Source organism: Taurulus bubalis (genome assembly GCF_910589615.1).
Source record: "Taurulus bubalis genome assembly, chromosome: 2".
NCBI classification, from domain to species: domain Eukaryota; kingdom Metazoa; phylum Chordata; class Actinopteri; order Perciformes; family Cottidae; genus Taurulus; species Taurulus bubalis.
The window spans coordinates 22,599,242-22,612,622 of record NC_136590.1 but is presented as its reverse complement, the minus strand read 5'-3'; the positions used below and the strand labels follow the sequence as shown (position 1 = coordinate 22,612,622).

General features: G+C 39.5%; 1 protein-coding gene across 1 annotated transcript in view; it reads left to right on the top strand.

Annotated features, from left to right (window-relative positions):
- Nucleotides 1-3,807: 3,807 nt before the first annotated feature.
- Nucleotides 3,808-13,381, top strand: part of pof1b (POF1B actin binding protein) — a gene marked incomplete at its 5' end in the record, with an annotated part of 29,341 nt that continues 19,767 nt past the window's right edge. Inside the window, one exon of the mRNA XM_079237793.1 lies at nt 3,808-4,206. Within this exon, the coding sequence (XP_079093919.1) occupies nt 3,808-4,206 (399 nt within the window). The remainder of the gene's footprint in view (nt 4,207-13,381) is intronic.

Below are 13,381 nucleotides of genomic sequence, written 5' to 3'. Positions count from 1 at the left end.
ACTCCATTCAGATAATCTGCATTTTAAGGTATTTAACAATGAGGGTTACAGGTATAACAGTCTCATGCCTTCTATATTTACATGCTATCATATTATATTCACCAAATATATATCTGAATCCCCATAGAACATTTAGTTCCAAGGAAATCTTACACGCTGATCGTTATGTGCGAAACGCAGAGGGAGGAAACACAAGAAAAACTGCTTATAAAAAAAAAGAAAGTATTTTCTACTAAAACAGATACTGCTTGGTGTATGTTTGACCATCCCGAATTGAAGATTGGCTTCTACACATTCGCAAAACGTGTAAATTCAAGGTCTAACATGTTCACACGTCGACCGAGAAGCGTTTTTATCGTTAAAACGTGCATGTCTGCGGTGTAGTTTGGTGGCAGCTCGGAGGGTCGACGCACGAGATAGCGGAACCAGTTGGCGCTGGCTGAAGGACAACAACATGCCGACCGGCTGCAGACTAAAGGTGGACGAAACTGGTCTGTCAGCGCAGACCGCGTTATTGTATCTCACCGGAGGTAATTGGCGGCTTCAGGCCGACGACTGAAACATCGGCGAGCCTCCAATGTCGACTGGTTCACGCAGAACACAACGGAGTGGATGGGTAGCAGCCATTATTGTGCCCGTTAAAATAAAGCGGCTTCCTCGATTGATGGAATGGTAGATTTCTCGTTGCCTGTACTCGTTGAACATCGCGAGAGTTGAGTATAAACTCTCTCGCTTTCGCTCACACACACACACACACACATACACACACGCACGCACACACACACGCACACACACACACGCACGCACACACACGCACACACACACACACACACGCACACACACACACACACCGCAGTGGGGACATTTACAGGATTACAGCAGCCAAAGGGGTAAAGTGCACACAAGAATAGTAAAAACAATAAAACAAGTGATATACATCATAAACATTTTTCTTTTCTTTTCGAGATGCTCGCTCAGATTGTTTTTCATTATAATGTTTTACGGAATTATTTGTTTTTATCACAGGATTCATCATGGATTATCATGGATTTCTGTCTTCCCCCTAAAACTCAAAAATGGATATTCCAGACATTTTTATTCACCACACCTGGAAAAACACAGTTTTAAGTAACTAATAACACTGATAATAACTTTGTTCATTGTAGTTAACCAGCATGGACAACACTAAAAATAAGACAAACAAGATTAAATAAATAATACATACCATACAGACAAAATATAAAACATATTCAAAAAATATTTAAAAAATTCAACTCATTATCACAAAATCTTATTCTATGCTTATTTTCACAATATTGCAGGTAATATTTATCTAATTCCACTGATTGATTATTTTACATGTGTGACTAGTATATGTGTCTGTGTTTATGCACATTGTCATTGTTTTTCCATAATGTCTTTTTTTATCTACATTGAACTCATTTTTCACAATAAAATAAAAATATAAAAGGTATTTGCAGACAAACCACAAGGAAACCTGGACAATGCAACCGTGTATGCTAATACATAAATAATAACAAAAACAACATATCTTAACTGAAGTTCAAAACCAACATGTCCAAGAACGTTATACTCCCTGTTTCTTTAAGGATGTTTGTTTAAGGACTTCAGCAGATATGTATTGATGTGTAACCACTGGGAGATGTCTCCTGATCAAATGAATCTCCTGGAGCTGGGCAGTCTTGTGCCAACAGCAGGGCCCTATTTCTCGTACCTGGCTTACTGAGTTAGCGGGCTAATTGTCAGGATAAAATGACGTAGGTCTGGCTTTCTCGGTTTCTCGAAGTAAGCTTAGATTAATCACCATAGCAACACAGAAAAAAATCTAAACCTGCTACCGGGGTTTTTTATTTCTCCGCTGAGAAGCAGGAGATGATCATGAAGGCATATGAGGAAGTCAATACCGCAAACCTGTTGCGAATATTCCAATGTTTTTGCAAAGTTGTTGCTATGAACGCAGCTTAACAGCGCCCCCGCTGCGAGACATAAGGTCGCAAATATATCAGGCAAGTTAAATGCGTCAGTGTTGGGAAAATGTATCGGCAAATTGTAAGTGCTTCATTACGGAAGCGTATTGCATTCACTGGATAAAAAAAAAATAGACCCCTGATCTCGTAATTACGAGATCCTGATCTCGTAATTACGAGATCTTTTCTCGTAATTACGAGATCTTTTCTCGTAATTACGACATCCTGATCTCGTAATTACGACATCCTGATCTCGTAATTACAAGATCCTGACCTGATTACGAAAGGTGCCATACTGGCCACTGTATGGCATGTATGTGTACAAGCGTCTGTATGCATGTATGTGTACAAGCGTCTGTATGCATGTATGTGTACAGGCGTCTGTATGCATGTATGTGTACAGGCGTCTTCTTAGACGGTTCCATTGCCTTAGCTAGTCCTTGAGGATCTAGGATTTTTAACAGGTGCCGCACAGTTCTTTGAGTCACTGTAGCATCCCCGGCAGAATTATAGTCTGGAGTCTTTAAGTGATGGTTCGTAAAGGTTTGAATATATATATATATATAATATATATATACACATTGAATATGTGTATGGGCGGATCAGTATGTATTATTCATAATCAGAAATTCAATCAATTGAAGCAAAATAAATTGTGTATGATTCTCTGTATTCTTATCATGATCACCTTAATCATGTTCTACAGTAATGATATGTATGGTGTACTAATAACACTGTCATATAATTATGAGTGCTTTCAACACATCCATAAGTTTTTTAAGCGCTAAATAAACTGAATTTCAGTAAGCCTGCCCGTGAGCAGGTTTACATTTTATGCCTGTGTTTCTATGGTAATTTATCTAAACTTGCTTCGAGAAACCGAAAAGCCAGACCTACGTAATCTTAACCTGACAATTAGCCCGCTAACTCAGTAAGCCAGGTACGAATAATAGGGCCCAGGAGTTACTGCTGAAAGCTGCGACAGTATACAGGGCATCTTCTGTGGTTGTCTGTCTCCACCTGGTGGCGCCCTCACACTCACTTACTGTATTTTCTACACGTTTTTAATGCGTTAAAGAGCCATGTTGTCCATCTGCTGCTGTCAGCAAATTATGACAACGTAAACCTCATGCACACATCTCATTAAAGAGGACAGGGACACGGTCTCACTGGTTTCTGACAGACGACGTCACACCACCCCGATCCTGGCGTTTTTAGAATAGATTCTTTAAGATTTTACTGATCACGTCTGGGTCTGGCCCGAACACACACACACACACACACACACACACACACACACACACACACACACACACACACACACACACACACACACACACACACACACCGATAACTATATATTATAATATATATATATATATTATATATATAATATATATATATATATATATATATAATATATATTTTATATATATAATGTATATTTTTGGTGCGCCTGAGGGCGCGCACAGGTAGGATTTCCTGTCAGTTGTGAGCTCCTCCCTCCTCTGAACCCGCCCACCCCCTCGGCATTATTTGCATGCAGAGGAGCAGAGCACCTCCCTCCGCGTAGGTCTCTCTTCCTCCTCCATGGAAGAACTCCTCTAACCGGACTTTCCTCTCCACTTTGCCCAGCAGAGGAGGAAGTTAAACTGCGGCTGAAGAAACACAACAACCTGAGGATCCTGCGCGGTTCCATTTCAGAAACTTTTGAATTTTGTATTCTCTATTCTATTCGTGTGTGTTGGGAGAGAGAGAGAGAGAGAGAGAGAGAGAGAGAGAGAGAGAGAGAGAGAGAGTTTCTGCGTAATCCAGTAAAATGTCTGTCCAAACGAACCGCACGACGAGGACGAGCTACCGGACCGTGAACGTGGCCTCCCCGGAGCCCGTTACCAGCACGTTGACCTCGAGCTACCGGACCTTGAACATGGCCTCCCCGGAGCCCAGCACGTTCACCTCAAGCGGGTCGGTGTCCTCTGTGTCCTCGGTGCATCCCCTCGCCCTGAACGGCTCCTACGAGACGGTGCGGTACCTGGTCCCGGTGCAGCAGCAGCAGCTGCAGCAGCTCTCCTACTTCCCGGTTCAGCAGCAGCAGCAGCAGTACGTGTACATGCAGCAGCCCGTGATGCAGCAGGTGGTGTCCCCGATGTACATGCAGAGTCTCCCGCGGCTGAGCGTCAGCAGCCAGGACTCCGTCGACCAGCAGCGCACCTACGAGGTGAGTCTACACCTGGAGGAAAGAGTCCCCTCTCAGAGCTCATGATGTACAACAGATAATGACAAACATTAGTAGATAATAATGCAGTTTACAGAAGAAAAACCCAGCAACATGCATGTATTATTTCTTAGCCAAGATACTACAATACATTGAGAAATATTTGTTTAAAAAGCACATATAATTCAGAGGTAAAGTTGAAAGAACAGGACAAAAGCATGAGAAAGTATGACACTTGAGTTGTGTGGGAGGAACAGACCAATACAATGTAATAATTACTCATATTGTAATAAAACCATGAGCACATAACGTAATAACAAAATAATAAAGTTATTATATCATGAGTAGATTGTTACATAATAAACTGAGCAAAACATTTTGAATAATGAGATACATTCAGGGCATGGTGTATTGATAATATTGAGCAATTTCTTTAACAGATAAGGCATTTTATCTGTTAATTTTTGTATATATATAATTTATATATATATATATAATTTATATATACACACACACACACACACACACACACACACACACACACACACACACACACCAGCAGAAGCGTCTGCTGTGCTCTCTGGAATGGTGAAAAATAAATAGCTGAACACGAGTATCTGTCCAGACTTGATGGTGTCTTCTTGTTAAACATCAGCATCTGTCTCTGACTGCATCTGTCTCTGACTGCATCTGTCTCCGACTGCATCTGTCTCCGACTGCATCTTTTGCTTTTGAGTGAACGTGCTCACATAAATCTCTCACTGATCACAGACGGTTGTTAAACGTCCAAGATGGATTATTAGTTTCAGTCACAATCAGTGTCGGTTGTCAGAGAAGGAAAAACAGAGTGAGCCACTTAGCAGCATCAGCAGTGAAACATGTTGACTTTATTCATTCTGACACTGCATTGCAATTTCACAAACATTTATATATATATATATATATATATATATATATATATATATATATATATATATATATAAAACATCTTTTTTTCTCTCTTTCTTTTTATATATGATACGATAAGTCAATAACGTAAAAATCAACATTTGGGTAATTTCAGACTGTGTTGCTTTCGGTAAAATTCTTGCATAGTTGCTTATTTTGAACACACAATTATACAGTAAACTTCTTTTGATAAAAAACATGTTTATCTTGGATATCAGAGATTTATTTATTTATTTGTTCTCCATTATTTGGGTTTTAACTCTAAAAAAACTCTTGCTAATCCGATTGCCCGTTTGTCCGTTGACTGATTAATAGACACAATGTGGCATTGATAACAGCCATTACGATCAATACAAACTGAGCTGCATGAGTTTATCTGACCCTTCCTCTTCATCGACCACCTTCTAACGTGGCTCCGGTGCTGCACCTGCTCAGGGCTCTTTTCCGCTCTGATGAGTCATCACTTGAATGCGTTGCCCTTCGCCCGTGGGAGTGGTGTTCACACAACCTCAGAGCTTTATGCTCGCGACGTGTTTGATGCCACGCCCGCTCTGACTCCACTGAGGTGGCACACCCGAACGTTTGAAGGCAAACACATATTTACCTCGTTATTGGAGGTTAGACAGCAGGATCTATTCGTCTGGGAAGATACTTTGAGCTTCGGGACACACAAAACTACTCTGGTTTATTTTGTTCAGGATCTCACTTTTGAGAATTATGCCAAGAATGATGCTTCATTCTGTTTGGCTGGAGTGTGGCCTTTATTTTTGTATAATCCACAGTACAGCATCTTGGGATAACAAAAAAATCTGTTAATATTGTATTTGGTAAATGTCTGTTGATCATGAACAACTTTAATGTATTACTTTAATGTCGCTACATGCATTTTGACGTCTGAGAGTATTTTTTTATCAATAGTGCTGAAATGATAAACTTTTTTGATGAAGCAATTGGTTGTTTAATTGCTTTTCTTACTAAATACAAGATTTGTAGCATTTCGATTGCCTCTCAACGGCTCTCAACATGGCGAGGGCTGGGCCAGCGGCTCGTAGCGAACTGTGCTAACAGCACTAACGGTTCAAACGACAGAAAACCTGCTGACGAAGAGTTAACAGTTTATATGAGGGTGGTTTGTTATTAGCAGGCCCTGAGCTAACCAGTGGGGCAAGCTCACATGCACTAACTTGCACCAACGTTCACTAAACAACACAAACATAAATAACTTCCTTGTTCTTTGGTGGAGTTTTAGCAGAATAAAAAGCAGCAGAAAACCAGAATGGCGTGCACTTTAATATCTGTATTAAATGTATCTATTTGACAACACATACTGTATCTGTATTTTTACCTGACACATAAATGCAACATCACACATTTAAATAATTTGACATATGTTGCGTTTGTGCATGTGAGTATGATCCATACATCCATTAATTTTAGTCAAGGCTGAATCAACATTTTTATTTATTTGTTTTAGCTTTAACATTTTAAAACGTCTTCTCTAATGCCCTGTAATGCCTTGTTTCTCAAGGTTTATTTGTTTGTTTTCTGATTAAAACTGACTGTTATTTCAGAGCATCAGTGGGAAGTCGTCAGTGTTCAGCCACTCGTCCAGTCCTATCAAGACCCCCGAGCCAAGCGCTGAGGAGGAGGCAAGGACACACACACACACACACACACACACACACACACACACACACACACACACCTCACACGCTCACTTCACACGCACACACTGAGACTACACAACTACAGATCCACCTTCCCATGAAAGGCCTCTTGTTGGTGGAACAACCTGGCAACCACACAAGTATGTGCTCAACCTTCAGTGTGAGCACAAAGCCTTTTTAGTTTAGTTTTTATAAGTGTGATGAAACAAAGAAAAACACACTCAAACTAAATAAAAAGTTGAGGTTATGTTTAAAAGAAGATAATCTCATTAAAAAGATGACTTTTGTTAAAAACCTCAAACTTCCAAGCTAATGAGAGGGTAACCTGTCGCGACAAGTTGCAGAAAATTGCACTCTTTGAAAACTGGAGTTTATGAGAGAAATTACATTCTGTTGTTTTCAAGTCACACGTAAGTCTCAAGTCTTTGCACTGGAACCGCAGTGTTCATAGAGTTGGTGCCAACTCTCCAAATGATTCACGGATTGAAGTGCAATCTTTCAGTGGAACATGAAAGTGTTTCTTCAAGGTGAGAAACTATAAGAAGAAGGAGGAGGAGTGGTGGAGTCCATCTGTTGGTTCAGCGCAGACACACCCCGTGAGTTTGAAACCTCAACAACATGGTAACGTCATCGTGTGAAACTACAGTAGCATCTCCTCAGGTCAGCCGGTGGCGGCTCATTCTCTCTCTCTCTCTCTCACTCATACTCTCCCCTCGCTTTCTCTCATTCTCTCTCTACCTCCCCCCCCCTCTCTCTCTCTGTGCAGCCACACCCTGCCTCCACATTCACACTCTTACAACAGCACTTTGTTCATAATCACCGTCAACTGTCGCAATACTGTCGAACCATTCAGGCTGGGTGTTGAACTGAGGTGTGCCCGGCCACTACTTTCCCAGAGGCCTCTGCTGCCGTGCGTGGGCCGCATTCCTTCTGAACTGGAACCTGCAGCGTCATGTTTATGGCTGTTGTCAGAACAGGGAGGTTCTCTGATTTATAGCGGCTTCGGTGGCGCTTTTGATGCCGTTTGTTCTGAGAAAGTAATATGATTATGTGAATAATCGTTTATTTCTATTGTTTATTCATTTGTTGGAGAGACCTTCTGTCTCATAGGCAGCTCTTATTTTCTTCTACCTCGGGTGTTCTCCCAGAATGCAGCATTTCGTTTATCTCCAAGATCATTTTTACAGCGTAGTTGTCACCTTCAGGTGATTTAATTATTTTACCTTGTGTATAAAATGTTGGAATATATACATCATATTCTTGTTGTTGCCTGTCACCTGCTCAGATAATCAAAGTAAAAGCAGCAAATTGTCACATTGGAGATGCTGGAACTGGCTTTTGGCTTTTTAAAATGAACTTATGTCGATTATTTCATGGGAGATTGAGGAATGAGTCATTCATTCCTCAATCTCCCATGAAATAATAAATACATTTCAGCCGTCTGTCCCTCGGCTGGTTGCACAGTTCCAGTCAGGTTTGGTCACTTCATCTCGTTGTTGTCCTGCATCTTCTTTTTTGTTTTAGCAAGGCGGTTTCCAAAACAATTAAAACAAGCAAGACAAGAAAGGACATTAAACATGTTTCAGCAATGCCCTAAACAAAGGTCCATGATGAAACAAAGTACTGGTTTCTGTTCACACATAATCATCCAGACCAGTTTACTTATTAGAATATATATATATAACAACAGATAATGACAAACATCTGTCCCAAACGACACAAACGAGCCAAAGGAAAAAAAAGCATCAGGGTTTATTTTTAGTCCATTGATGGAATGCCTCATTTATTCCCTTTTTAAGACATCTGAAGGTATTTTGATGCTCAGCGTTCTCAACGTTTTCTTTCATCTGATACTTTTGGGTGGCGTTGAGAAGTTTCTCGTCTCACGACATGCATTTAAAGACATGCATGCTAAAGAAAACCGAACCGCTGGTGACGCCTGCAGGGTGTGTGTGTGTGTATATGTGTGTGTGTGTGTGTGTGTGTGTGTGTGTGTGTGTGTGTGTGTGTGTGTGTGTGTGTGCACGTGTGTAGCGAAGGCTGACAAATTGTTTAGTGTCGGTTATGCTCTGCTGGTTGATGACTGACAGACACTCACTTAGACTGAGAGGAAAAAATTCTGATTGAGTGAAAACACACACACACACACACAGTCACATAATCTTGGTTGTTTAAGTACATTTGAAAAGTTGAGAAACATTAAATTAAAAAAGCTAAAAAAGAGAATCACAAGTTTTAAAGTTTTTTTTTGTGGTTTCCGAAGGTCGTCAAGTTTAGTTTTCAGTGACTGAAACATATGTTTTTCCAAACCAACAACTCATGATTGACAGTGAGGATCAGCGATCAGCATCTGGAGTGTAAGGTGTGGTTCACCAACGAAGCCAGAGGCCGGCTGTGATTGGCCGATTTTTCTCAAGCTCATAGTTTTAAACTTATTGACTACAGCAACAATCCTTCACACAAGGGGTGTGTCTCTCTGAAGGGTCTCATTACATTCAACTGGGGCGTGTCATGACGTCATCACCTCTCCACTGATTGGTCGACACGATCCTCACTGTCTTTCAGGTCTGAACAGATCCGAGCCATAAGAGCTTATGTTGCTAATCACCTGGATGCCAGACAGTTTGAATGAAGATGAATATCGTGCAAAAGAAGGGCTTTCATTTTGATTACTTTTATTTATTAAAACACAACTGCTGTACAAGACTGTGAGGATTATCTTTCAAGATCCACAGATATTAATTTTGCATTAATGTAAGAAAACCAAAACCAGTAAATATTCACATTAGAGAAGCTGCAACTAGATAATGATCTTCTTCTTCTTCTTCTTATTAATAATTATACTATAATAACAATAAGAATTATAAATAATAATCATTATTAATCATCATTATTATTATTTATACAGCAACTGACCCTAAAACAAATGTACAAAGTGTTTTACATCGTTGAAACAGGAATACAAAACGTTTATCGACTGATATGAAATAAACAATACAAGTTAAAATGGAAATAAAATACCCCAAAGCAACAAAAAAATAGAAGACGATGACATTAAAAATATAAAAACATGTTGTAAATAAAATGTTCTCATCAATAAATAGCTTGACAAGTGACTTAAAAGATGTTTCAGATCAGATGTTTTCTTGAATGCTCATTAATTAATTTTCTTTATGATTTATGGTTCAATAGTTTCATCTCTCTACATCAGTGTTAGACTTCAGTCATGATGTTAGAGCAGCAGTTTAACGGCTTTGGAATGAGATATAATATAATATTAATGCGCGTATTGTATCTTGACTCCAGATTATTGCAGCTATATATATAGCTGACACACATATATCTTTAAACCAGCGCCATAAATTCTGCTCTTGCAAGTTACTCTTTCGTCTGGATGACGTGGTTTCTCCTTCATGATGTGTAGTTGTGTTTAACTGGTTTCCCTCCAGAAATCTGTTCTCATTGTGTAAACAATTAATCTCAAATCGATCAAAAGGTCAAAGCCACGGTGCTGAAATACAGGATTAAGTGTGACTGACGACACGTTGGCTACTGTGGAGTTGGAATCTGTTTTTAGTTGTTTTAAACGCAGATTGCACAGGATGATTGTGGGAGTGAGACAAATGGACTCAGACAGCGACACTCCTCTTACAGTATAGTTCCTCTGAGAGGCTTTTATCACCACGAGGGTACGTGAAGTATTCAGACTTAATTACAGGACAGCGAAGGAGGCCGTCACGCGGTGCGACCACAACACCTGGAGGATCAAACGGCTTCACAAAGAAACAACTTCTCTTCCATGATACATAAATTACTCCCAGCTGCTCTCAGTTCTTTATCAGGAGCCAACAGATGATCTAAATTTGCGTCCACTCCTCAAAGGAGGGATTTTAAAGAATATTTTGCTAAAGCTTCTCAATGCAGCTGAAATAAAATACAAAATAACATAGATTTTTTATCTTTTTTATCACATCTGTACGCCACCTGCTCCAAGCCTTTTTGTATCTGCACATGTGGGTACCTGGGTAAAATGATGATTGATCTTTTTCCATTTTCTTGTCTCCAACTGGCGGATCGGCCGTTCTGGTTCTGGTTGTTGTTGAGACTTCGCTTCACTATTCAGTTGGACTTCATTGTCATAATTGTTTGGTTTTCTCGAACACAGAAGCCAAGATGGCTGTTGCGAGGGAAAGAGTGTGTCGATCAAAGGAAGCTGCTGACTTGTGCCTGGTTATCTAAAATGGACCCCGTCGTTATTACCTCCTCATATTTTATGTTTTGGTTAGATGGTTGGGCATCATGGCGGGCGGCGAATACATGCATTGCTTTTCCCTCATGGAAAAGGCCTCGGTGGAGGAGTGCCCTTCTAGTTCCACATGTGTGAACATGTCCCGTCAGGAGGCATAATGTTCTCAGATTGTCTGTCCGTCCATCTTCTCTTCATTGCCTGGAGGGAAAGTCAAAGATAAACTGATTAGAATTTGGTGTTAAACCGTCACCGTGAAATCCCAAAACCCTTTTGGCCATAACTCACAATTTCACACAAATATATATGTATATATATATATATATATATATATATATATATATATATATATATGTATATATATATATATATATATATATATATTTGTGTGAAATTATGAGTATATATATATATATATATATATATATATATATATATATATATATATATATATATATAACGATAAAATGAGGAAGTGATGACATTTTTTGGATGCAAACTGCACCTTGACTGGTTGTTTTTGTCGTTACAAAACAAAAAGCTACGGTTCTGCCTCACTGTGAAACTATAGGATTGCATTATAATCATCATAAATTGATGTTATTGAAAATAAAGCTGGGGGTTTTAATAATAATAATAATACATTGTATTTGTATTGCACTTTTTGAGCAATCTCAAAGTGCTACAGAGCAGAATCTTCTCCTTAGGTAACATTTTTGCATCATTCAAAGCATTCTTGAAGGAAGATAAACACGCCTTTCTGGTTATACAAGAAGATTGATACCACTCTCCAGTTATTTCTGGATATTTTAAATGAATCTCATGCTACTTTGGATCACAAAGAGAAAAAGAAGATGACGGACAGCTGCGGCCACAAGCACTTCTCGAAAATTGCAATCACTTTCAAGTAAATCAGATTGCTCCATCAAACCTTTTTTAATTTTTAAATTATCAATCACTTAAAACAATGAAAATAAAGTTATATCTGTGCAAAAAATAACTAATATTTAGTTACTACTAAATAGCTCATTGTGGAAAACAAACAGCTATTTTTTTTTTTTGCCAAACAAAACAGAATGAGTGCAGGTATGTGATGTCCGGTTGCATCAGTATTAGTGGAGCAGTGAGCCTCTACACATCTTTTATAAACGGGGTTGTAGATTTGATACAATTCATGTTCAACATTGAGCTGAGATATGTTTTCTGTTTTGAGACGCGCAGCAGCAGAAAGGACCTCACGGTCAGCGAGTGGTGCATGCGCATGCGCAAGCATAACCTGTTAACGGCGTAACGTAAACATTTACCCGAAAGTAAAGGCATGTCTCCATGTATTTATTAATGACTTAGTTTTATGTCTGTGTACTTTGTACTTTTGTAATATGTGAAGCCAGCAGCTCATTGTTGGTAGAAGACACAAGCACTTTGTCTCGTTTCACCTGGACCTGTGTCGTGAGAGTATCGTTGACCACGTGTGCATTAAGTCAGAGCAAGTCGGGAGCAAGTCGGACACAAATCTAACCGGCATGCATTGCGCGGCGATCGCCGTCGATCGGTTCTGCGCAGAACTGGCTCATCTCGAACGAGCCTAGTGTAAACTTGAATTGATGGTCTCAATCTCTAGTTTGAAGTCTTGTTCATTTATTAAATAATGGTCAATTTAGAGTCAAATAGACCATAAAGCAAGGTGATTGACAGATCTCTAACAAAGACGTATATGGCGTCTCTACGTCACTAATCCTCAGTCCAAACATGGTCTATTTAACTAGTTAGTTGATTTCTCTCTCTTGGAGGAGGGTTTGCACTTAGATGGATGTTGCATTCTTTGAAATTTGCCTTTTGTATCTTTTACATAAGAACGAATACGGCTGGGTGCAGAAGAACCATCAGGAAAAATCAAACCTAATTTTTGGAAAATACCAAAAAAAGCAGTTTGAAAAGAGGTGCATTCTGACTGAATCTCACACAACAAAAAGCCTGTGTGGTAAAATGACTCTTCTCTGATTCTCAGCCGGTCCTGAGGGCCACACACACACACACACACACACACACACACACACACACACACACACACACACACACACACACACACTGATGTTTCATCACAACTACAAGATGTTTGATACAGTAGACGGGCAAAAAGCCAGAAACACCATTTAAACAACTCTAAATTGCAGAAAGACTTTTTTAGGGTTGAAACTAGTGATTATTATCTTCATTATGATTTTTTCCAGCTTTCAAATAAGAACAAATGACTGGAGTTACCTCATCAAACACTTTGTTTTGTCTGACCACCAACAGTCCAAATTCCACAAGTATC